The sequence below is a fragment of the Rhea americana genome, unplaced genomic scaffold (assembly GCF_003343005.1).
Source record: "Rhea americana isolate MKP2758 unplaced genomic scaffold, rheAme1 scaffold_70, whole genome shotgun sequence".
Lineage (NCBI taxonomy): Eukaryota > Metazoa > Chordata > Aves > Rheiformes > Rheidae > Rhea > Rhea americana.
Genome location: NW_028186868.1, coordinates 810,943 through 834,414, shown reverse-complemented (window position 1 = coordinate 834,414; position 23,472 = coordinate 810,943). Strand labels below are relative to the sequence as shown.

At 42.1% G+C, this 23,472-nt stretch overlaps 1 protein-coding gene across 1 annotated transcript in view; it reads left to right on the top strand.

Moving 5' to 3' along the window:
* The window catches only part of ABTB3 (ankyrin repeat and BTB domain containing 3), a 183,359-nt gene extending 161,358 nt beyond the window's left edge, over window positions 1-22,001 (top strand). The window contains 7 exon segments of the mRNA XM_085321637.1: window positions 4,114-4,185; window positions 9,720-9,825; window positions 10,703-10,805; window positions 12,589-12,670; window positions 13,711-13,779; window positions 16,734-16,847; window positions 20,606-22,001. Of these exon segments, the coding sequence (XP_085177763.1) occupies window positions 4,114-4,185; window positions 9,720-9,825; window positions 10,703-10,805; window positions 12,589-12,670; window positions 13,711-13,779; window positions 16,734-16,847; window positions 20,606-20,815 (756 nt within the window). The 3' untranslated portion in view covers window positions 20,816-22,001.
* Window positions 22,002-23,472: the final 1,471 nt, after the last annotated feature.

Here is a 23,472-nt window from a genome sequence, read left to right as displayed (position 1 = left end):
AAATATCGCATAGTCTCAAAAAAATTTACAATTAATTGTAAAATTGTAAAAACAAATTTGTAAAAAAAATTATAAAAACAAATTACAGTTAATTAGTTGAGATAGGGAAGATCTTAGCCTCCCTTATACAGGGAAACTGAGGTRAGCAAACAGGCAGGTTTCCCCACCTCATAGGGTGCTGCAGGTGTTCTCTACCTCTGACAGTCTCAGCTTCAGAGGCTGTGATAACCTAGGTAAGGCAGAGAAAAAAACTGTACTTTGAGTAATTTGGTTAGAGAGACTCTCCAAAAATTGCACAGCAGCACAGAACAGGTCTTTGGAAAGAGCGCAGGCCTTCTGCTCTCGCCTTCTACTTTGCACTCTCTGAAGAAATGTTCTCGTGGGTTCCCAGGCCATGAGAAAAGGCGAGGCACCACACAAATGAAAAAACTACAGATAAAATACAAATGGCTACAAGAACCACACCAAATAAAATAAATACGCATCCCTCCTGTCATACAGATGATTTTTAAATGCCTGTRCCTTGAGGATTTCAGGGTCCAGGTGTCAGAATTCCCTCAGCAGCTCTGTGTCAGCCTCCAGCAGACTGGTAGGCTGGCACTCTGCTCCCCTTCACATGCCAGAACAGTGACAACAGAAACTGGAAAAAAACTTTCAGAAGTCCCCATACTGGAACATAGGGTGGCAAATTGGCAAATCAGACAAGACAGCTGCATACGTGCTTAAGGTGAAGCCCCTAATTTTATTGCTTTTCTTAAAGCTATGAAGTAAAGAGGGGAAGCACAGTTAATAAATGGCATATCAGTTGTTTATTGTTGCACTAAAACCTTGGGGGAAGAGTTCGAAAGGCACGAGTAGTGGTTAGGTCCCTGGCTCCTGCTGGCTTCTGGTGGGACTGTGCACTTTCATTGCCCTTCATACCTTTAAATGTCTTTATCAGCTGCACCATTCTGAACTGGATCAAGAGCTGAGAAATGACAGTAGTTCCGTGCTGCTAAGGCAGAGCTATCCGAACAGACAGATCACTCTGTGCTTGCTTCCCCCGGGGTTACTGCTGTTGTGCAGTGAGCCTGAGTCATTACCAGACTGAAGACCAAAAAAAAGATATTCTGGAGAAAGCAGTATCAGTAGAAAGGACATGGAGAGCTCAATTTAAGCCACCTTCCAAAGAGTAAGTAAAATTCAAACTAGCAAAGCCCTAACAAACTGTCAGTGAAGTTGTTGTGGCTCGCTGAAGGATTCAGGCCACCAGATGAGGAGGAAAGAACTACCATTTTGAGAGAGATGATTGAAGCAGACAAACTTGTAACCGTAGCCTGCTAAAAGTGGTTTGGACAGGGCTGCATGAGACAAAAGTCGGAGAGACACTTCTGGGAGCGAGTAGCCCAGAGCTAAACTTGAGATGCTTTATAGAGCAGAGAGCAGAGTTGAGTCCCTCAAAGCAATGATGACCCTGGAAATCTTGTTACAGGAGGAGAACAGAACCACGCAACCAGATTTCTGCTTATCAGTATCTGCATTGAGCATTTCGTGGCCTGAAGAAAACCCACAGAATTCTCTCTGGAAGTTCTCATTTGCCTTCATCTGAGGTTGACATTTGCTGCTTGCATTTGGCTTTGACCTGAATTGCTGTCCAGCCCAGTGTTAGGGTACCCAAGTTGCCTGAAGAGAGGTTGTGCTTGAGGTCTGGCCATAGCTCTCAGCTTGGCCCCCCAAATACAGCATTTAAAAAGAGTAGTGAGAAGGCTGCACCCACATCTACTGGCTTGTAATGTCAGAGCTTGGGTATATCAATACAGCCCATGCTGGCAGGCCACCGTGCTGTGGGCTGAGAGGATGGCAGCAGCTCTGCCTGGAGGGAGCCATGGCTGCCATGAGCTCATATAGACACATATGTGCTCTTCCTTTTTTGCAAAGAGGTTATCTTGAAAGATAACATGCTGAATGTGAGTGATCCATTTTTGTTCCTTGTTTACAGAAATCTTGGAGCTCTTCCAATTTGACCTTGACATTTCCACAAGTTGAAACGAGAAAGACTCAAAATCACAACCCTAAATGTTAAGCTGCTCTGGCCTTTGAAGGAGGTTGGGTTTAGATTTCCACTCTGGACCTCAGTGTGAGCWTGAATTGTCAGTAAGATCATTCACTTCCATGGAGACCAGCCAGCACTATTACCAACAGTACTAAGTTATGAGCCAGTTTCATCCACTGCTTTTTCTGCATGCAGCAATTTAGAACGTACTAGTTTTGGCCTAGTTTTGGAGAAAAAATATCTTTTAACTCCCAGTAACGTCTCTTAGAACTTTTTCCCGTTCACCTCATCACATGGACATGGAACTACTATTTGCCATTACTTTGGATCCTATGTGGGAACACATTGCTGAAGGGCATGTGTTAGTCCATGCGTGTCTAAGAGCATGTGTTTAATGTGTTGTCCAGAAGCTCCATTTGACATGATGTTGGAGGTTCTTTGCACCAGGAAACACTGGCTCCAGACTATGGGTATTTCTGCTAGTATATTGCCCAGGACAAAATCAATTTGAAAAGCTTTGGAAGGTCCTTTGTCCCCCTACTCAATATCAGTTTTGGAGCTTTCTCTTCATCCTTCCAATCGCTAGTTTGTCTGAAGATTTTGCCCATTAGTGAGATGTTGGTTATACTGTACAGTACAGCTTGTTGAAAGATGCAGGAAATTACTTTGCAAAGATGTTTCCTCAGAATTCCTGCAGAGTTTCACAAACTCTACAAATGCATCTAAAAGCAGATGAAGAAATCTGCAGGAGCACATAGACTCTTTTGAAAAGTTGAACTGTTTGGACCTATTTGAATAATAGCCATCAATCCAATGTTGACAGCTATTTAGAACAAATAACAATTCAAAACAATAAGCAGTTTTACAAATTCCAGAAGTATTTAGGCATGTAGGTATCTTCAGAAACCTGGCCTGTATAATTCAAGAGCTAAAGTACTGTTTCAACAGTGTTTTAGCCACCTGAAATGGAAAATGTCTTAGAAAGCAAAGAAAATCATTTTTAAAAATATATCCCTTCAGAAATAACAGTATATAGCCTCTGTCAAAGAAAACTAACTACTGAAAAAATAATTTTCATTTGTCTCCAAGAAGCAAAAAGCAAGAGGACAGCCTGAAACCTGCCTTCTCTATTGCAGAAAAATATTCAGAGGCTGAAGCTTGAGATGGATGTCCTGTTTGTTTATTGATATGGTCTTTCTGGATTTAATTCCTCTAAAGCAAATGTCTGAAGAGGTTGCTCAGAGTATATCAACAGACACAGCTCATACTTCCGTTCTACAAATTCCAGACATGGGGGATGCAAAACATCAGTTTTCCCCCTAGGCCTCAGATTRCCCAGGAAGTTATGTTGGAGGATGAAGGAGCTAGAAAATTCCTCTTTTTGTCCCTTGCATCACGATGGGCTGAAATGAATATTTGTTAAGATGGGTTTGAATGAGGCTCTGTGTTCGTCTGTGAACTCAGAGTATCCTGTTCTGCAGGAAGGGGTTAGGTTAGAGAGGAGATATGAATCCAGTATGGCTTATAGGCAGGCRCTGAATCTCCCTGAGCTCTTAGGGTAAAGCCTTCTCTTAGTAGAGTCCTGTATGTTTTTTCTCTTGTCTGCAAACAGATCCAGAAAGACTCTATCCTTGGGCGACGTTTTACTTTCTTGTTAAACTGCTTTTCAGCAGTGAATTGAAGTTTTAATACAATGACAAGTTTCATTAGAATATTTGCTCTCTATAATATTTTACTTTTCTTGAAAAAACGAAGACTTGAGAATGGAATATTTTGGCCAATGACTGAAGTATTTTAAGTGAAGAAAAATATAGACTTTCCATAAAGGAGGCAGACACGGCAAAACCTGCACTAAAAATAATCTGAAGACATCCACAGTCCTAAAGTGCCTGTTTACAGATTCCATGGAGTGGCTAATACCATCTGTCTGAGTGTCAGCTAATGTCCGTCCTGTAGTAGGTGATTGATCTTTTAACAGGGACTCGGAGTGATTTCTTAAAGCAGGTTTCACTGCATTCAAGTAATTGTAGTGATCTGTAACATTGCCTGTTGTCATCTGTAGTACTTCTGTGTCTAAACAGTTCAGAGTAACCAGGAGGCAAGTTATCCACACATGTACATCATGCATTCTCCATGTGAGATGGGAACACCAGGTACTGAGTGGCATGTTAATAACAGGCTATTAACCCTGCAGTGTGTTTTTGTAACACAGATTCCACTTCATACTAACACAGGTTTGATTTTTTATATCCTCTATCTGCCTTCTAAAATGTTTCCCTGCCAGAGGCAGAAGCTGTTTCTTCATTTACAATAAATAAATGCCATGGATGTGACACCTGCCCTTTTCTGGGCTCTCACCCAGGGATTAGACTGTGCCCGGGGATCTGAGCTTTTTACATACAATGCACAGCTGTGATATAAAGAGCCTTTTGAAAGGGAAGCTTGGCAGCTTTCCCAGAAACTAACTGAAGGGTCCATTTGTGCCTTACCTGTGATTAATTCCATTTCGTTTGTATTTGCCGTGGAAGGACTTGAGTCTAGCACTAACAAAACCTATTCTGTTATGCAGTTCAATGCCTCTAACTGTATCCCCAACCTCTGGGGCTTCCCTACCTTTACAACTGTTGACTAATATTAATTATGGGTATGCTGCTTAATCATCTAAGGGTGACCCTCTAAAGTGTCATTTAATCAGTTTCGATGCAGCTGGCAAAAGTGAGTTATGCTAGAGGACCATAGAAAAACACCCAGGGAAAAACAAACAAGATTGAAAGAGATGGCAGGGAAAGTCTCATAGCAGATTTTGAGGGCTCAAGCCAGGGCAGTCTGCGAAAAGCCCTTGCTGTTACTTAACACTTTGTTGGCTCTTCCTGGGAAGAGGAGAGCATAAATAGAGGAATAATTCAAGGGCGTCCCTGCATGTCCTGGAAGGAAGTTTGTGGACRAGTCCTCAGTGGATTTGGATATCCTAAGAATCTGTCACTGCTGGAACAGCCACTGGGGATCACATGCAGAATGTGTGATTGAGAACAGCTCTTCTGCCGATCTACATCTAACAGAGAGCTAGATCATCTTCCAGTGTCTCCAGCACCAGGGGAAGAAAAGATATCTCTGCCAGCACCCCTGCTGCCTGAGCAGCACGGTGTCTCTGCGCGGGGTGGATATGTGTAGTAACAGGCAAACATGCAGTGCAGAAGAATAGTTAACTTAGCACGGTATTTTTCTGTTTAACACTGTGAGTTGCTGTTTTGGGGGCCATGTGGTAGAGGAATTTGAGGGCCTGGTACACTTAAGCTCTGTGAGATAGAAATGAAGGGACTGGTTAAATTGGCATTAATGGAGCAGGTGGCGTAAGTACAAGAGAAAACTAAAGTATTGTGTGGAACTTCAAAGGCAATTAAAGAAACTTCACTTGTTACCATAGCTGAGGGCAAATGTGTGGAGGTGGCAAGATGGCTGCAGGCCGGTCAGGAGGCCAAAGAACTGGGTTGTGAGAAGTGCAGAGAGGTGACAGGGTGGCTCTAGGCCAGTCAGGAGGCCAAAGCACTGAGTTTCAAGCAGTCCAGGGAGGAGCAGTGTGAGAATAGGGGAGACTATGAAGAGAAGGCAGCAGAAGCAAAATGTGGCCAAGATCTTAGAAGACTGGAAAGTTGGAGAAGAGCAAAACAACAGCCAAATTGCGTAATCCAACCTGAGTTTTTCCCTTGAGAATTTGGACCATGGGCATCCAAGACGACACATACTTGTAATAAGTACTGGAGAAAACTGGTTCAGTATTTCCCACTGTGTCCAGTGCTTCACAAGACTGTGTCACAGAATGGCTGAAATGAGTTGAATTGGGTAAGCTAAAATGGAACAAGCTCTTCCAGAGTATGCACCAAAGCCTGGAGGAACCTCTTCTGTGTTCTGCTGAATGACCTTCAGAAGGTCATTCAGGAAAAAAATGAATGCCCCCAATCTGATTCTTCATCTCTTTTCAGATCACTCTACTAGACATCTCTGCTGAGGCAACTTGAGAACTTCACCTTTGTTTCAAAAGAACTCATGAATTCCCCTCATAGCTCAAGTGCACTCACTAAGTATGGGGAATTCCTTTAGATCTCTTCCGAAGAATGCTTTTAAGTCAGGAGACTGCCTATATCTACAAAGCAAAGTTGCTTGCTTACAAACCAGCTCTTTGCTGGAAGCACCATCTCCCTAAGAAGATTCACTGTTGTTCCCTGTTCCCTCTTGCCTGTACGTAATTACCCCATGGCAAGGTAAATATCTTTATTATATCCCATGCCAAGCTATATTCCCCCCTCCTACAACAGAAGATGCATATCAGCTCTCTTTGACTGAGAGTGAACACCCGTGTCTGAAAGGAAGCTGGCCTCAGTCCAGATCTCAGCATCACACATCCTGGCAAAATGTTTTCCAACATCAGACTGTAGCAAAGAAACCAAACTTTGGTTTGCCCCTCAGTGTTAATATAACTGCCCACAACTGCTGATGAAAGCCCTTACAGCTGTTCTTTTACAATCAGCTGGTAGGATGATAGGAGAAATGGGGAAGATCTGTCCTGCTCAATGCCTTAGTAGGATGGACATGGTAACCAAGGTGGCCTCTCAGCTTTCCAGTGAGGGTGCTGTGCAAAAAGGAAGACTGGTTAGGGTGGGTACGCTCTCTTCTCCGTTATAGCAATTTTGATGCACCAGATTCTCTTTATGGACTTTTGTTCCCTGTGTGGACCTGTGAAAGTTGCTTCACAGGTAGCCCAGCTCAGCCTGTTCCAAGAGCAGGAGTTGGCTTCTGAAAAAGCAAATTTTTCCCCCAGCAATCCAGTCACAGACTTGTACCTTTGACAATGGATCCCTTTCATCTCTCTTCTTTGCTGCTTCTTCCTGCCTAGTTTATTGTTGAAAGCAGCAGACTTCAGGGAGCAGATTCAAGACCACAGCCTTTAAAGGCTTGGCCCTGTTTGTGCTTGTGTGGTAAGGTAAGTTGTTTTGTGGTAATACCTCAGTACTTCCCTCTGCAAGTCTTTGGCAGAAACCTTGCTGCTGTTTGCTAGCTACGACTCTAAATGAGCACATACTTACCCTCCTGTTAGCTTTTTAGCTGAGCAGATTTTGGCTTTCCAAAGGCATGTGTGATAAGTATTCAGTTTTATCAACGTARGCCAGAGCTCTCCAACCTCCTGTCTTCCAAACAAGAAGTGTCCTGTGTTCAAGCTCTGAGGCGCTGTGATGGATAAAGTCACTGTTTGCTTGATGGTTCTGCTGTCTTTGACCAATAGTTAGGTCTTTCTTTTTTGTCTCTTTTCCCTTTGTCCCATCTCTATTCTGTGCTTTGGGGGGGGAGGGGTTAAGCATCTTAAGCATTTTGAGGTAATTAAAATTTTGTTTGCACCAGAGTTTTTGGCAGGTTTGTGGACAGTCAGTGGCAGGGTGGCTTTATAATGGGCTTCCATCCACATGCCACAGGGTTTATGTCCGATTAATTACCCCAAGAGCTGGCAGCGCCTCACTGATGTTGGCAAGCTGTCTGTGCATGGAACCAGCTAATCATGCTGGTCTGAGTTACAAGCAGGGATCCTCTTTGCCCAGCCATGTATCTGGGATTGGCCTTTCTTCCCCCAGCCTCAGTACATCTGGATGTCATGGTGTGCAGTGCCTTGGCTGCTACCTGTGGGTGAGCCCTCCAGTCCCCTGCGAGGGTATAGAGAGGGATGTGCCCAGATTTCCCATYGGGATGTTCACACGGGTACCGCTGGAAGGAGGGGGTGCTTTACCTTTATTGTCACAGATGTGTGTTTTGGAAAAGGTGGAGGGCTGATGAATTCACAAGTCCATTAAAGCCACGGTGGCATAGGCAGGACCTGTGTACACGGCAGACTGGAGAGGCAGAGGAAAATGTCAGCAGCTATCCTCTTTAGTACAGTAACTTCTTTCATTCCCTGGTATAAGGCGAGTATTGCTCTTCCGTTTACGTCTCCTCTCTGCAGCCTTCCCCCCGCCCTGATCTATGGTTTTATTTCCATCCTCCGTTGTATTTACTGGCTCCTTGGCGATGGCTGGACACAGCTCAGAGCTGCCCTGCCAGTCAATCAGTATCCCCGCGGCGCACTCCTCCCGGGCTGACTCAGTCGGCCGCCTCTTTTCGGCACAGCCCTTTGAGCAGGGAGCAATTGCTCTCTCTGCCCTATCTGTCTAGTGCTCTTTTCTCAGCCCTCCGAGCAACTGAGTCACTTCCTTCTTTAAATCTGGCCTTAAATCTTCCTTTTCACTTAGCCTTATGATTCACTCTCTGTGTGTTTTGAGAAGCTCCGTATGAAAAGCACTAAACGAAAAGATGCTCCCCATGCATAACGTCTTCRTCTCTAAGCGGAGCAGCCGTGGCAGGCCCCTGTCCGAGGCGCTGGTACCCCGGCTTCCAGCTCGGGGACACCAGTGCGTCGGCTTGTTGGGTATTACTCAGCAGTAAATTGGAGCAGTGCTAGCAGGTTTCGCTTAGTATTAGGTCTGACAGAGTGAGAGGAACCAGCTTCTGCCTGGAGGTGAGCGCAGGTAATTTCCATTGACATCAGCACTCGCTGCATATGAGGGCACCGCTCTCCCCTCTTCCCATCCCATTTAATTAGATGGTGTACAAGAGTCGTTACAGCATCTCTGCCACTCCTCCTCATTTCTTGGGGAATTTAAGGAATCTCTACTTTTAGAGCTGAGTTGAAATGTGTTCAGATAAAGGAAAGCTTCAATTTCTGCTTCATAAGCTTGGAGATATTTTTAGCCGAACATCTAAACTCCTTGGTTTTTCATATGAGGTTTATTTTTCTCCCATACCTGCTTATTTTCCTGGCCCTGGTCCCCCTCATATTCAAGTGTCTTATCTTTTCAGAGTTGCCTGGCATCGAAAGGAATTGCCAGCCAACTGAGTAGCTAAAAGGCAAGATGCCTGTTCTCATGAATTAGCCTTACGGCACCCTTGACTTCAGCAGACCTGTTCCAGTTACAGCAAAGGTTGGGATAGAATTTGCAAATGCTTTTAAGTCCTGCTTTCAGATGTGACTTAAGTAGTTAAGCACTGAATCCCTTTTGCTATCATTGCAGTTGAGGCTTACAAATACCTAAGTTGCTCAGCACTTAAGAAAATGTCCTGCAAATGCTTTGCCCCCAGAGTCTGGATAGCAATGGGTAGGGCCAGGGAGCAGACCAGATTTTGTGAGATTCTAGTGGCTTCCTCAGAAAAGTAGTGCCAAGGTCAGTGCCAAGGATGTAAGATCACAGTAATGCAATACTTGGGATTAAATGAAGAGATCTGTGAGAAGCTGTTAGGCCTCGTGTCACTATATAAAATAGGGACTGTCTGTGAGAGTGTTCTGCTTAGAAACAAGTGAAATGAAATTGCTATTGTAAAGGAGCATCATTTACTGGAGGGTACAGGGGCTGTGGAGTTTGGTGAGGGAAGAAGACTTCAATCAAGGAGAGGACTTTCCATTTTAATCAACTCCTACAGGGGACATAACAAACTAGTAAATAAGAATTGTAGTTTATAACACAATACTGATAATTCTAAGTGCTAATTTTTAATAAAGCTTCAGTAATCACATTTTTCAGCTTCAATATAGGCTACTCTTGAGAATGATCTAACATGTCCCTTTGAAAACTCAACCTTATATTGTATATATTTGGTTTCTTTTATTTAGAATGAAGTGATAAGTCAGCAGCTGTCTGTCATTTTCACTCATTGCTATGGACCCTACCCTATTCCAAAACTTGTTGAAATTAAGCGCAAACAGACCTCTCGCTTAGGTAAGCATCAGGTGCATTATAGGCCATGACCTAAAGTTATTTTTTGGTTCTTTATGGAGAGCAATGGGAACTCTGCATTACAGGCTGGGTGCTTGGCGGGGGGGGAGGGGGGGGGCACAAGTCAGAGAAAATGTGAATCTGAATGGCAGAACTAGAAAAACGAAGGGCTCTAAACTTCTTAGCTCACATCTCCCACTGATGGATCATCAGGTGCATTAGAATGGGACCATAACTCTACGAAGATTTGTCCATGTTGCTAATTAGGCTGGGATCTGAGCCCAGAGCCTAAAGCCAAACATCTGTCCGTGTTTGAAACCACCATGCCTGGCTACGACTGGCACTTAAGGTCAGGAGATCTTCTCTCACCACAGAGGCAGAGCCCTCCCAGCCATGCTGACAGAGCCTGAGTTGTTTTAATGTGATCTAGAGAAGACGTGAGTGAGTTTCCTGGCCCCTTTCCGCTTTCAGACAAAGGCTTCCCTGCATGGCGTAACTGGATGTAATGAAGTCCATGAGAGCAGGGCTCTCGCATAACCATTTAGATGCAGTTATCTTTGGGTAACAGAACTAGGAGGTGGTAACAGCTCTCTACGGGATCTGAGCTATACGGGAGAGGTGGCTGTCATCATAGCAAAAGGTCAACATGGATTTCAAAGCTTTGAATTTCCTTTGTCTGAATTGAATTTGGCTGTCTGCGTATCTTCTGTCTCAGACTGTCTAAAATAGCTTTATGGGCTTTACTCATTAAAAATGATATCCTTTTACACTATTGTCTTTTTTTAGTCAAAACAGGAAAATATTCTGTATGTTCATGACCTCTTCCAAACCAAAGTTATTTGTTTGCTTGTTTTTTTTTTCTTTCATTTTGTGATTCTAGATCCACATTTTCTTAACAACAAAGAGATGTCAGATGTTACATTTCTGGTGGAAGGAAGACCATTTTATGCACATAGAGTGTTGTTGTTTACTGCATCACCAAGGTAAAATATAGAAACATTTCTGTTTTTAACAAAAATAGAATTTGATTTTGTATTTTGGGGGCAGTTGTCATTTTATTGCCTCAATTCTTTGAGGACTAATAGTGTTAACAGGTTCAGTTTTCAGGTTTCTCCTAAACAGGATTTGCAGGACATTTTATCACTCCTGCCACTGGGCTCCCACCTTGTAAATGTTCCATGCTTATGGCCATGTGTCTGACTTTGTCATTTCACCAAGGCACATTTGCATGGAGCTCATTGCTACGTCCGGCCCTTAATTGTAAAGGAGACATAATACATTGATTCTTGACCATTATTTATCCTGTGAGCTGCTAAATCTTGCCTTGCATCAGTATAGGCTAGCTGCAGGATAAACAAGTTACTATCACACAATCCATTGACAGCATTTTACACTTTTAAAAATAAAATTAAGCATCTACAAAGCATGGCACACCGTATGCAAAGGCAGTACCTGAGGTCTGTTCCCTGTGCTCAGAAGGCTGAAATCCAGGTCACCCAGCTCAACCCACCCTTAAAGAAAAATCCTTTCTTTCGCTGCTCACAAACCTAGTCTGTACACAGCTTTATAATTCAAGGTATACTTTTAAACAAATTTAGCCGCCAGCCCTACATAAGGCCTTATTTCAAGATGCGACAAGGGCAAACCATTGAGTTAGGGTAGTTTTAAGAAATGTGAGAATCAACGCTAGAGATGCTGCCAATCCGTCACCACACAAAGTAAAAAGATTTGCGTAAAGCAACTTCAGTATCTGATTCTGCCTTCAGCTTAAGAAGTGCCTATATTGTTTTAGAGCATATCGGTAAACATACAAGCATACATTCCAGCTTTAAACTGATTAAATTGTGTTCATAGCAGAGTTTGACAGCAGTAAAAACAAACCAATTGTTATCCATATTTTAATTAACAAAGTACAGTTATGTATGGAAAAAGTTACCATCCAGCAAGTGCTGGTCTTCATAGATAAGCGAAGCTTTCCATTATCTCTAGAAGGTCAAATGAATTATCAAAAAGAGGAAATACAAAGGCAGATGTTTTTGGCAGTGTATTTGCCATTTTCACCTTCTGATCAAATGGGAATACCTGGCTTTGAGACATAGATTGCTACATACTCATATAAATCTCAGATAAATCAGCAGTTATTAACTTAAAAGAACTGTGTTTTTATCTTGAAAGCCAAGTTTGAATTTCAGGTTTTGATAATCAGAGAACAACAACCTATCCAGTTTTCTCTTCTGCCTGTACCTACATAATTGTATTGAGTCTACATAAAAGCATTAACGTCTTAGTGTAGATTTTTAAGTATTTTGTTCCAAGCCACTTTTCTTAAGCTGTGTAAGAGAAATAGGCCCATATTGATCTTCCTTGGAAGAGGCAGTGCACAGTTTCTGAATGTTGCAAGTCTTTCTATAAGCCTGTGTTGCCTTCAAGCAAAAACATTTCTGATTTTCTGGTTTTATAATATGCTCTAAATGTTATAGGATCTGAATTTTCTGGACAGATTTTTTTCTCTTGTGATAGCAGGCGTATTTTTCCAGAATTTTGAATTGAAATTTCCTAAAAGAGGGGCTTCTTCCTTTCAATTTGAACTTTATTTTATGTCAATGTCTAAATCTTGATGTTGTTCAGTGACAAATCCATTTGTGACAAAGTGACAAAACATTTCAGGGTACGGTTTTGGAAGAGCTGATGCTGTCCTTCCACTTTGTTGTACTTCTTCACAGAAATAACTGGGCTGGTATTTCATTTTTGCTCCTTTCTATTTAGGTTTAAAGCATTGCTGTCTAGCAAGCCCGCAGGTGATAGTACTTGTATTGAGATCAACTATGTGAAGTACCCTATCTTTCAGGTAAAGTCAGCTCTCACATTGAATTTGAATGGATAATTCAAATGGATTGAGTGGATTAATAAGAACATTGTACATGCCCTGCCCAAATTAATACATTTGTATTCGGTAAATTTTGCCCAGAGTAGTTATTTCATGAACAAAGGCATCAGCTATCTTTAAACACTAAGCTGCACAGCGCTATTGATTGCAAGCATGTGATGTGCCCAACCAGATATAATAGCATACATTTCACTTACATGGGGTATGCAGACATGGGACATTTCAGTGTAAAGTACATGATACCTTTTAATCCTGTAGGCTCTTTTGTATTTAATGGACAGGCTTGGAGGAGACATAGCCCATTCCTGTCTTTACCAATATTGCTTAATTAAATTTCTTTCATGAGAATATAGAGCCTTCTTTCTGCATATGTAGCATATGCATGTATGTGCTTCCCTTTATTTGAGTCAGTGCTCAGACAGTTTCCATGTATTGGCTGTTACAGCTGCAGATATTTCCCAGCTGCCTACAGTAACTTTTAAGCTTGCTTGGAAGCTCACTACAGAGAAATCTTAGTCAGCTCTTCTTACAGCGCAAAGCCTCCCCCACTCTTTCTCGTCATCCATGCATGCCCACACGCAGCTAGGTGAAAGCATGGGTGCTGTTGCCAGGGAAGGAGTAAGGCGCTAGCCATTATATATGCCATACTTTCCTGAAAAAATGATGTACTAACCATGTTGGAAAATAGCTGGAAAATTCAGAATGAACTAATCAGCTTCCTGTACACTGTCTAGACCTCACCAGAAAGTCTGGACAATGTGGCTGATGAGGGCTGAGGAGACAAGTTCTAGTATTGAGTATCTGCAAGAAGGAAACATTGAACTGTGCAGAGAGTGAGATAGTAACCAAATAAATCCCCAAATCAGAAGGTTTGGGCCACTTTAATTTCCAAAACTGTGGTATTGGAGAGCCTCAGATGTTCCCTGCAATTTTTATGTCACCAGTTGCTCCCTTGATGCCTTGGATTGCTTTTTCTAAACACTTCCTTTGTTTTGTTGCAGCTGGTTATGCAGTATCTTTATTATGGAGGTGCAGAGTCACTCCTGATTAAAAATAATGAAATTATGGAGGTAAGAGATGTTTATTTTAATTGCAGTGGAAGCAGTCCTAAGTGGTCTGTATACCATTTGCACAAGGGCACACTGGCTGTTGGTCAAGACCTGAGCCATCCCGTAAGACCCAGCACCATCTCACCCTCAATGCCCAAAGTGCCCAGGCTGTCTACGGTCCCGCCACAGGATACTCAGCCTCCTTCCAGCCCTGTTGTTTGCCCATTGTTATAACTTTTGCCAGTATGAAGTTGACTGTCACAGAAGAAAGAGTAGAAAAATAATGATCATCAGGCAAAAAAAAAATTATCTGGAATAAAGGTATCCAGCTGGATGCTATCAGCTCAGGCTTACATGTCCAAACTTATCTCAGCAGTGTAAAAGCACTGTTTTGTTCATCATTCAGGAGAATTCTGGGGCAGGTACTTAGTTTTAGCCATGGGAGCAATCCCACTGGAGCCAAAATTCAATTCAGTGGCAAGTAAGCACATGATTATCTGATTTTCTGAATGAAGCCTTAAGCTGCACCCTGAGGTACAGAGAATTCCTGACCCCTTTCTTTCACCTTTCAAGAATATCACTGGATGTAAGTACAGTCCTATCATGCCAATTTGCAAAAGCCAAGTCAACCTAATTGGAGCTGGCTGAGTCTTCAGTGTAACCACACATCCATAACCTGTACAGGTGTTAAGTCATCCTCTACCAAATACTGTGTGCTGTCATTACCAGCCATGATCAACCYGATGACACCCAACAAACAAATTGAGCAAATTCCTGATAGTCGTTCAGGGAGGTTTCCTGCTGACGGCAATCAAGTTATGGCAGGCAAAAGGAACACAGGATAGTAAATACTAAAGTCAAAGCTACTTATATAGCTGGTAATCACCAGTGTAGATGATTATAGTCTGCCACCACGATATTTTATTATTGCTGACACAAGTCACTGTTCCTGTGACATTAGTGTTGGGGGTGTTCACATGAGGCTTGGCTTTCACTGAAACGCCGCTGACCAGAAACTGGCAGCAGCTCTTTGGCGTATGAGTGACCAGAGAATTGACTCTGGTGCTACAGGGACATCTGTAACAATCCTASTGGCAACCAGAGGATGGAGCTAGTCAGGACTGAAATTAGCCTTCTCCAGTGCAGGCTCTGGATTTTTAACTAAACGTACCTACTTGAGCTTTGTAGAAACAGGTCACTGATTCTCTGTTTCACTCTGCTTTGAAAGATGCTCCTGAATTTGTAACCCTTTCTCAAAATAAGGATTGTCAAACTAGATAGTACAGCAGCTTTAGAGAGAGACATATGTAATCACCTAGGTTGTTAAAAAGCTTGTGCTGCAGTTCAGCTGGCTGCTTGCTCTACTTTTGCGACATCTCAAAACTTCTGTGACTCTAGAATGTATGACTGATTCACTGATCTATTGATAACAGATCTAGCCACTCTTCCTCACAGTTTAAAGTAATTACAAACCAGCACGTGACTGCTTAAGCCACGGAGGCAGCTGGAATAGGATTTGGCTTTATCTTTCCAAACTGCATTTAGCAACTTGCCTTATTACAAATATGATAACAAGAAGTGCCAGAAATACTCCACAGAAATCTTTGCTGCAATTCATAATTGGGGCCAGCTGGCTGCTATCACATCAGCACTGCAGATTTCCAGCACTTGGATTTATTTATGGAATTAAAGCAGAGCTGGAGCAGTCTGCACAGGAGAAGCAGAATAATGTCATGGCAGTTTCAGGGTTTTGTTYCACGTAGCAGCATGAGAGCCCTTCTGGACTCACAGGATGGCTCTTTGTCACAGGGCACATAAAGATAAGGGTCATATAAATGCCTGAAGAAAAATCAGCAGCTTGGCCTAAGAGACACCTCTGGGTTAGAGCAAGGTGTCAAGTAATCAAGAACCCCCATATGCTTTCTAAGCCAGAGCAGAGGGGCAGAGGTGATGACCTGCTATGAAAAGACAAAAAATTAAATCCCCTTCCCCAGCTATAAAAGACAGAAAAGGGGCAATAGGAGAAATTCTGGCACTATCGAAATCAATTGGAAAACTCACAGCTTAAGCCATGGTTTCACYCTGCAAGCTTCAGGTCTTGCCTGCAGAATACAGTGGAGTGCAGTGCAAAGGTCCCAAGGTAGCGCCAGTTCAGGCAGCGTACCCACTAAGTCRGTGCAGTGCCAAAGAGAAAGGTCAGCTTGAGTCCTGCCAACATGAGAGCCACGTTAGTGCAGCCCCACTGACACGTCACACTAGTGCTAGTGTTATTAGGGGTTACCTTGTACCAAGTCAATCCACACGTTTGCATCATATCCCACTGCGTGCTCATCTTGAGGAGTCCTATGGAGCCAGACAGTGTTTTGTCACCTGTGGCCTAGACATGACCTTACTGCTACTCACAAGCTAGAGTAAGGAACATATGGAGATCTAACTCCAATTCCTTGAGCCTGCAGAGGTGACAGGTTTGAAGTTTATTACCTCTGTAGATTTTTAAGCTACACAGGGCAGTTATTGTCATCTGGTTTGAATTCCTATGTTCTGTTGGTCCTGGCCCTTTTGACATCTCCAYATCAAACCCAGGTGTTTCCTTCAGCCAGAGCTTGGGGAACAGTGGAGCCCAGACATTTTCTYCCTGGAATGTGATTGCAGATCTCTCCATGCAAAGTCATTTTTGCAAAGTGATGCTACTTTCTTTTTGGCACTTCCCCCATCCCAAAGTCAGCATGGAGACCTAGTGGCCAGTGGTGGTCTCTCCACACGCAAAGGTTCCCCACGTGCTGATGTGGAGGTGACTGCCAGGAATTGAACCAACAAAGCAACCTTCTCATTCTGACTGTTTATCAAGGGTCAGTACATTCATTCATACTGAAGCAGGGGCTGAGGAAAAAAAAATACAATGAAACAGTGCAGAAGCAAGCTTGGATACTGTATCGCTCAGCTGTTCTGACTATTTTTTTCCTTTTTTTATCTAGCTTCTCTCTGCTGCTAAATTTTTCCAACTTGAAGCTTTACAACGACACTGTGAGATCATTTGTGCAAAAAGCATTAATACAGAAAATTGCGTGGATATTTATAATCATGCCAAGGTAAAAATAACCRCATATGTATGCATATTATGTATGTGTCTGTCCTCATACTCTGTGTGGTCATGGGTTGTGATAAGTAGTGATAGATGTGTGATACACTTAGTGTGGYTTGTAATGTATCAAGGATTTGTCATGCATTTACTGAGAATGAGTGGCTAGTAGGTACTTAGTATAGTGACAGCTCTAAATCACATAGTATAAGAGTGTCCCTGGCAGCTACACGTCCCCTTCCCTAACTGCTTCAAACTCTGTTTGTGTCTACCACCATGTGGYAGACTCACCACTTATCACAACAACACAAACTACTGAATCATTTAGTAAGAATCACCTAACTGAATAAGACCTCCATCTTTCACTTTCCATGTGGGATTTTTCCGATTACCATTTCCTGTTTCCTTCTGTCTGTAGCCTATAGAGGTGATAATGTTAGTGTCAACTTTTCAATATATGAAAATGTCATATGGTCAAAGTGCAACATCTCACAACCTTGCTAGGAGAGGAGAGATTCCCARCCTCTCACTGGAATCAAATATTTACTTGTCTTATGAGGGGGACTTAAGCCATCAGGCATAAAGGCATGGCATTTTTAGATCTAGAAAACCTATTTTAGGTCATTGATGAAGGTGTTTGCCACATTGATTATGTTCCCTTCTCTTTTGTGCTATGTAGTCAGACTTTCACTTGCGTAATGGAAATGATAGAAAAATAGTAGCAATTATTTTTTTAAAAAATATTCTTTAAACGGTCTTTCCATAACTTACATGGTCTATGGAAAGAGAAGATGGTGTAATGTGACAGAGAGGTTTGATTGAACAGAATAATCCTGTAGATTGCTCCAAACCCCTGCTGATCAGACATTTATTCCCATCATCAGGTGTTTCCTCCAGAGAATGGTAATGCTAAGTCTTGGTGTGCAGACACACACAATCAGTGTTTGAAGTAGCATAAAGTTCCACTTCCAAATGAATAATTGATTAAATGTATCTGCAGGTCCATTTATTGTAATAGGGGAAAAAAATCACTGGTATTAGAATCTTCTTGAAAAATACCTGATTTATTTTCTAAGCTCATGTGGGAACTTTGGGATTTATGTTATTGTTGCTAAAAGTAAAACACATAACGCGTAAGTGAAACATACAATTTTGTTTTAAGATCACACATCTTTTTTCCATCGTGTGAAATGTAGCTCTTATTTTCATCCTGACTGAAGAACGTTCTTGAGCTCAGCTTTAGATTTGTCTGAGGAACTGAGGAAAGCAGCCATTGCTGGGACTGAACAACCCAAAATTTGGCTCCTTGCTTATCTGTAAGGGCCTCAACCTGAAACTTGCATCTCTCTAGGTTTGGTGGAAACAGTGTACTTGGTAGGCTTGAAAAGCCAGAGTCACATTTGTGTTAACATGTGGCATTCTCAGCAAGGATATCTAAGCTAGCAGAGAGTTAAGGCCCTTGGAAATTGGTAGGCGTTTTACCAGAAAGTTCACTAGACCCAGGCTAGTAGAGTCCTGGAATTAGTTAAGCTGCGTCATGCTAGAGCTCTGCATGGGCTAGTTTACCTTGCTTCCAGTAAATTACCAGGGCTACGCTTCATACTGCCATAGCTGGAAAGTTTCCAGGACCTGAATTAACCTATTTCAATGCGGTTCAGATATCTCTCTATTATGCTGCCTGCAAAGTAGAGAAGACCCTCCRTATTTTTGCTTCAGGTCCGTGTGATGTGCAGGTTGTTAATCTGAGCACATTTCATTCTGCTCAGAGTGCTCTAGTCACACACAGTAGCTTCATTTTTTTGTTATCTAAATATAAGATAATGATATGTGGTAGAGGAGGCCAGATRGTCCTCGTGAGCCAAGGGAGCTCGCAAGCAGTTCAAGTACAGTTTGCCAGCCAACTCTCTGGTTCCCTGTTGCTGTCTGAAGTGTCAAAGAAGTTCATGTTAGATGCAGTGAGGGTGGGAATAAGGTGAGCACGCACCAAAGCCAGGAATTACTACGTCAGCCAGGAGCAGATGACTGTCTTTGGACTTTGGTAACTTGCTCTTGTTCTAGGTACCATTTCTAGTGCCTGGTATTTTGCACACTCAGTTATGCCTGTAGGTACTCGGCAATGCTGAGAGCTGCTTTTTTAGATGGGGAGCAGTGATCTTCAGACACAGAGAGCGTGGTCTTTGTCATCATGATCGAGAGAAAGAAATGAACTGGCAGAATCATAGCATGAACTGAGCAGATTTGGAAGGTTGTTTGTGTTGCGGGCATAGGCTGTAAAAGAGGAATGTGCAAGGTGGTGACCTGTGTAGTAGGAGCTGTAGGGACAAGAGATTGGGGCCCTCACTTAGAGGTGAAGTATATGGTAGGAAGGTGAGAGAATGTGCATTTGATCACATTTACAATTTAAAAGCTGAATTGACAGTATTAAAATCATATGTGGCATTCCTATGAACTTTCCATTGTTTTCCATTCAATTGCAAACATCTACAAAGAGGCAGGTCTTTTGATTAGCCTCACTTTCAAGTTTTCATTTTCACTTAAAACCTTTGTCACTGATTGTTATCTCCAGAAAGAGTTAGTGTTAGATGGCAAATTGGCTTTATAATGGTTATTGATTAGTTACCACTGGATACCAGTTGTGCTGGTATGTGATGGAAATCAATGCCCATACCCAGCAAAATTAACTGATGTTTTGAATACATTCCTAAAGATACTTAGCACTTGCACAGTTTGCAATCTGGTGCTCAGAGCAAGTCTAAGAAAGAAAGGAAAAACACATTTCCTCAATATCATGAATATAATGAACAGGGATGAATAGCACTTCAGAGAAGAATACAGATTCACACATACACTGTTGCATCCAAGTACAAAATAATTCACTCATCATTTGATGAAAACTTGCATGATTTGAAATCAAGTCAAAATCCATTCATTCTCCTCAGGAAGAAAGCTCCTACCTAGCCCTAATCTGTATTTATTTTCTTTTTTTTAAGTAGTTTCCATTCTTAGTTCCATGATGTTAAAGTTGTAGTGGGTAACAGTGCTGCCAAAGCTTCCTATTTTTTCTCAGAGCTCAGACCCAGCAGGAGCTTACATGGGCTGGAGGATGGGCAGAGCACTGCTCTGTAAACCCACATGGCTTGCAGAAGAATATCATGTCCACTCCTTGCATGACCGCACAAGCCAGCCCATTGCTCAGCAACTGTGACTACATGTCCTAATATGGGTCATTTGAGGTTTGCTCATGCATGACATCATCCCTGCCTACTCCAAAGACATGGTGGTCAGTGTAACTGCTGACAGCCCCACACCACATGCCCAACAAGCCTCCATTTCTTCTCCAAAGATTTCTCGAGGCTGTCACATTGCACACCAAGTTTTGGAGGGTGTGTGTCCCATCCTTGCTAAGGATGGTGTTCATTAAACTTGGTCTCTGATAGATTTCTCCAAACTCACTGGTTTAGAGTGTGACTTCTAGCGTGAAATCCTGGGTCTAGTGAACTTTCTGGTAAAACTCCTACCAATTTCCAAGGGCCTCAAACTTTAGCCCTGGATTTTTTTTTTCCACATCAAAGGGCTTTGTAACATGAATTTGTCACTAGGATTGTCAGTGTAAAATACTGTTTGATGAACTCCCCCACCACACACACATATGCATCTGTACCCAAAAGGTTTGGCTTTTGTATTTGGTTGTGTGCAGCTCTTACGTACTGTATTTGCTGACCAGGATTTATCAGAATGGTTATCTTTCTCTAATTTCACTTCTTGTAGTTTCTCGGAGTCACAGAACTTTCTGCCTATTGTGAAGGCTACTTTCTAAAAAATATGATGGTCCTCATTGAAAATGAAGCTTTCAAACAGCTGTTGTATGACAAGAACGGAGAAACGTCTGGACAAAATGTACTACAGGACTTACAGAGGACGTTGGCCACAAGGATTCAGTCAATTCATTTATCTTCTTCAAAGGGCTCCGTTGTATAAAGCTGAGGAAGACGGTAACACTCTAATAAGGACCCTGCAAGTTAAGTCTCCTGTTGCAGTTGCTTAAATGAATACAAAAAAAAAAAAAGTACTTCGCATCCAGATAGTTCTGTGTTGGCCAAAGGTGCTGCGTTGAGGCTGCGGCCTCATCTGGATGAGGGAATACAGAATACATAGCTCCTCCATGCTTTTGAGCAACAGAGATGCAACATTGTCTAGTGATTCGCTGTTGTACTCATATTCTGAACACAAAAGTGAGGTCATGGAGCTAGATGCCTACAAAAACCAGAACCCACATTAATGAACAGCAGAAGCCCCTGCCTGAGCAGTGATGCCATGGAACACGTAAATTATTCATTTAAGGCTGTTTTGTTCCACAGTGTTACACAATTAAGAACTATATCTATCCTGGAGTCCATTATTTTGTGCATTTAAGAAACATAAGAACTGTTAGTTGCCATTGAGCAATGATCAACTGTGTTAGAGAGTGGGTAAGACTGTTATAACTGAGGAAATATACTGGCAGATTTTTAGGGGTGGGAACTTTTTAAATTGTGCATAAAAATAAAGGGGTGGCCTTGTAGTTTAAAAACTATTTCTTAAGTTTGGATTTTCATTTTTGACAGAGCTGTGTTTGAGAACCTATGTAATGTTTTGTTTTTTAAATGGTAAAATGTACATTGTGTAAACATACATATGATCAAGTTTTGCTTGTATTCTTTCCTAAGGTGGTATAATCTTGCCTAACAGGCTATGGTTACACCAAAGAGGTACATTACCAAGACTATCTCTAATACAGTAGTTGGGAGGGCGGGGGGGGGGAGGCAGGAGAACTGCATGCTAATTGTGATTTGGGGTTTAAAAACAATGACAAACTCAACATGCATTTGCATGGTAACTGTACCTGTGAAATGTTATGTTTGTGCTTTGTTTTGCCAAGACAAATGCAATGTTACTTCTTGTCAAACTCCATTTGTGGAATTAGCATATTTTTTTATTCAGTGCAATTGGTTGTGATAATGATACCCCCAGAGACCCTTCCCAAAATGCTGATTTCTGTTTGTTACAGTGAAGGGATAGTAACAGATCTTTATTCTAGTAATGTGTCAATACTTTGCTACTGGCCAGAGAATGTGTCTGAGTTAGACTTTTTTTAAATTATAATTAAATATGTACTATAGAACGATTTCTCACTGTATCTTGAGAATGTATAGGTTATCTACAACACAGGGCTTGGATAGGGTGGGATCGGGGGTGGGATTCAATGTCAGGGCTTTTTGCCATTTATTTTGCAGCGTATTGTTAGCAAGGCAAATCTGTTAAGTGCCACCACATTCCTGATGCTCTGTCTTTGGCTAATACCTGTCATGAATCAATTGATTCCAAACATAGAGAAGACCACAATAAGAAGTAGGCAAAGGTGTTGCTTTGACCATGGCAAAATGACATTAATATGTTTATTTTATAGCATGCCGTTCAGCAACTGTGCCCAGTCCATAGACTTTAGACGTTATAATTTGACAGTGCATGTTAACTTGTTCTTTCATTGAAGTATCTGCTTTGGGTGCTCTTCCATGTTTATAGCTTTTGGAATGCTCAGAGAACAGTTTCGGCTTTCGTTATCAAGACAGTAGGAAGCTGTTTTATGACTCTGAGGTGTAAATCCTCCCATACGCTTGGTCTTTTAAAACTGATATAGTATCTGCAACAAATTACAAAAATGTCCGAACTGCCACTAATGTCGCAGGGACACAGCATGTCAGTCAATTAAACAGTTTTTTTCTGCACAGTAATATCCATACAAGATGGTGTCCAGAACATTTAGATAACGGCAACTTTTCTGTGAATGCTGCGATGTTAGAGAAGCAAGAATGTGGTTGATGCAACTACAACATACAGGGGCGCTTATTATATGTGCTTCCTCAGCCGCGGAAACCCATCTTTCCAAACCACTAGAGAACAGCCACAGACCTCACCCTGCAGATTTAGTTTTAAAATAGTAAATTTTTACAGACAATAACCACAGCGCTAAAATTCTTCCCTTGGGTACATGCGTAATGGCCAACAAAGTCACCAGGAGTTGGATATGCACATATCCATTGGCAGAATATCGTTCTTTGAGAAACAAGCACCCAGGTACACATGTGGCTAGGCAGTCTGGTGACCAACGTGATAATGGTAGTCACAACTGTCGTGCCACTGTTTCTAGCTCAAATGCTAATTGTGCTTCATTAATAGGACAGAGAGAACTGTGTGCATGGGCTGCTCCTGGAATGGATGGTTTTTGAGGATGTGTAGAAACCAGCCTGAGACACAGTAGGAAGGAAACACTAATAACTTCTTGTGCTAGTCCTTCTCCTGATAAATTGAGTTGAGAGCATCTGTGTTAACATTCACTGTTTTTCTTTTAGAAATGAAGGGCATAATCTGTTCTTTGGTGGTTGTTGGTGAACAGAATGGTCATCGTGTTTTGGCACCCACAGATCCTGTTTGGCAGGACAGGATGAGGTATAGCTTGTCCACTGCAGAGGATAGGTAGCTTGCCAGCTCTTGAAACTTCCAGTGATAGGAATCCACAGTCTTCACCTTGGAAGTTTTTAATAGTTGATTTAGAATTTCTTTCCTGCAAAGCAAAAGCCATTTCGCTTTCAAGCCTT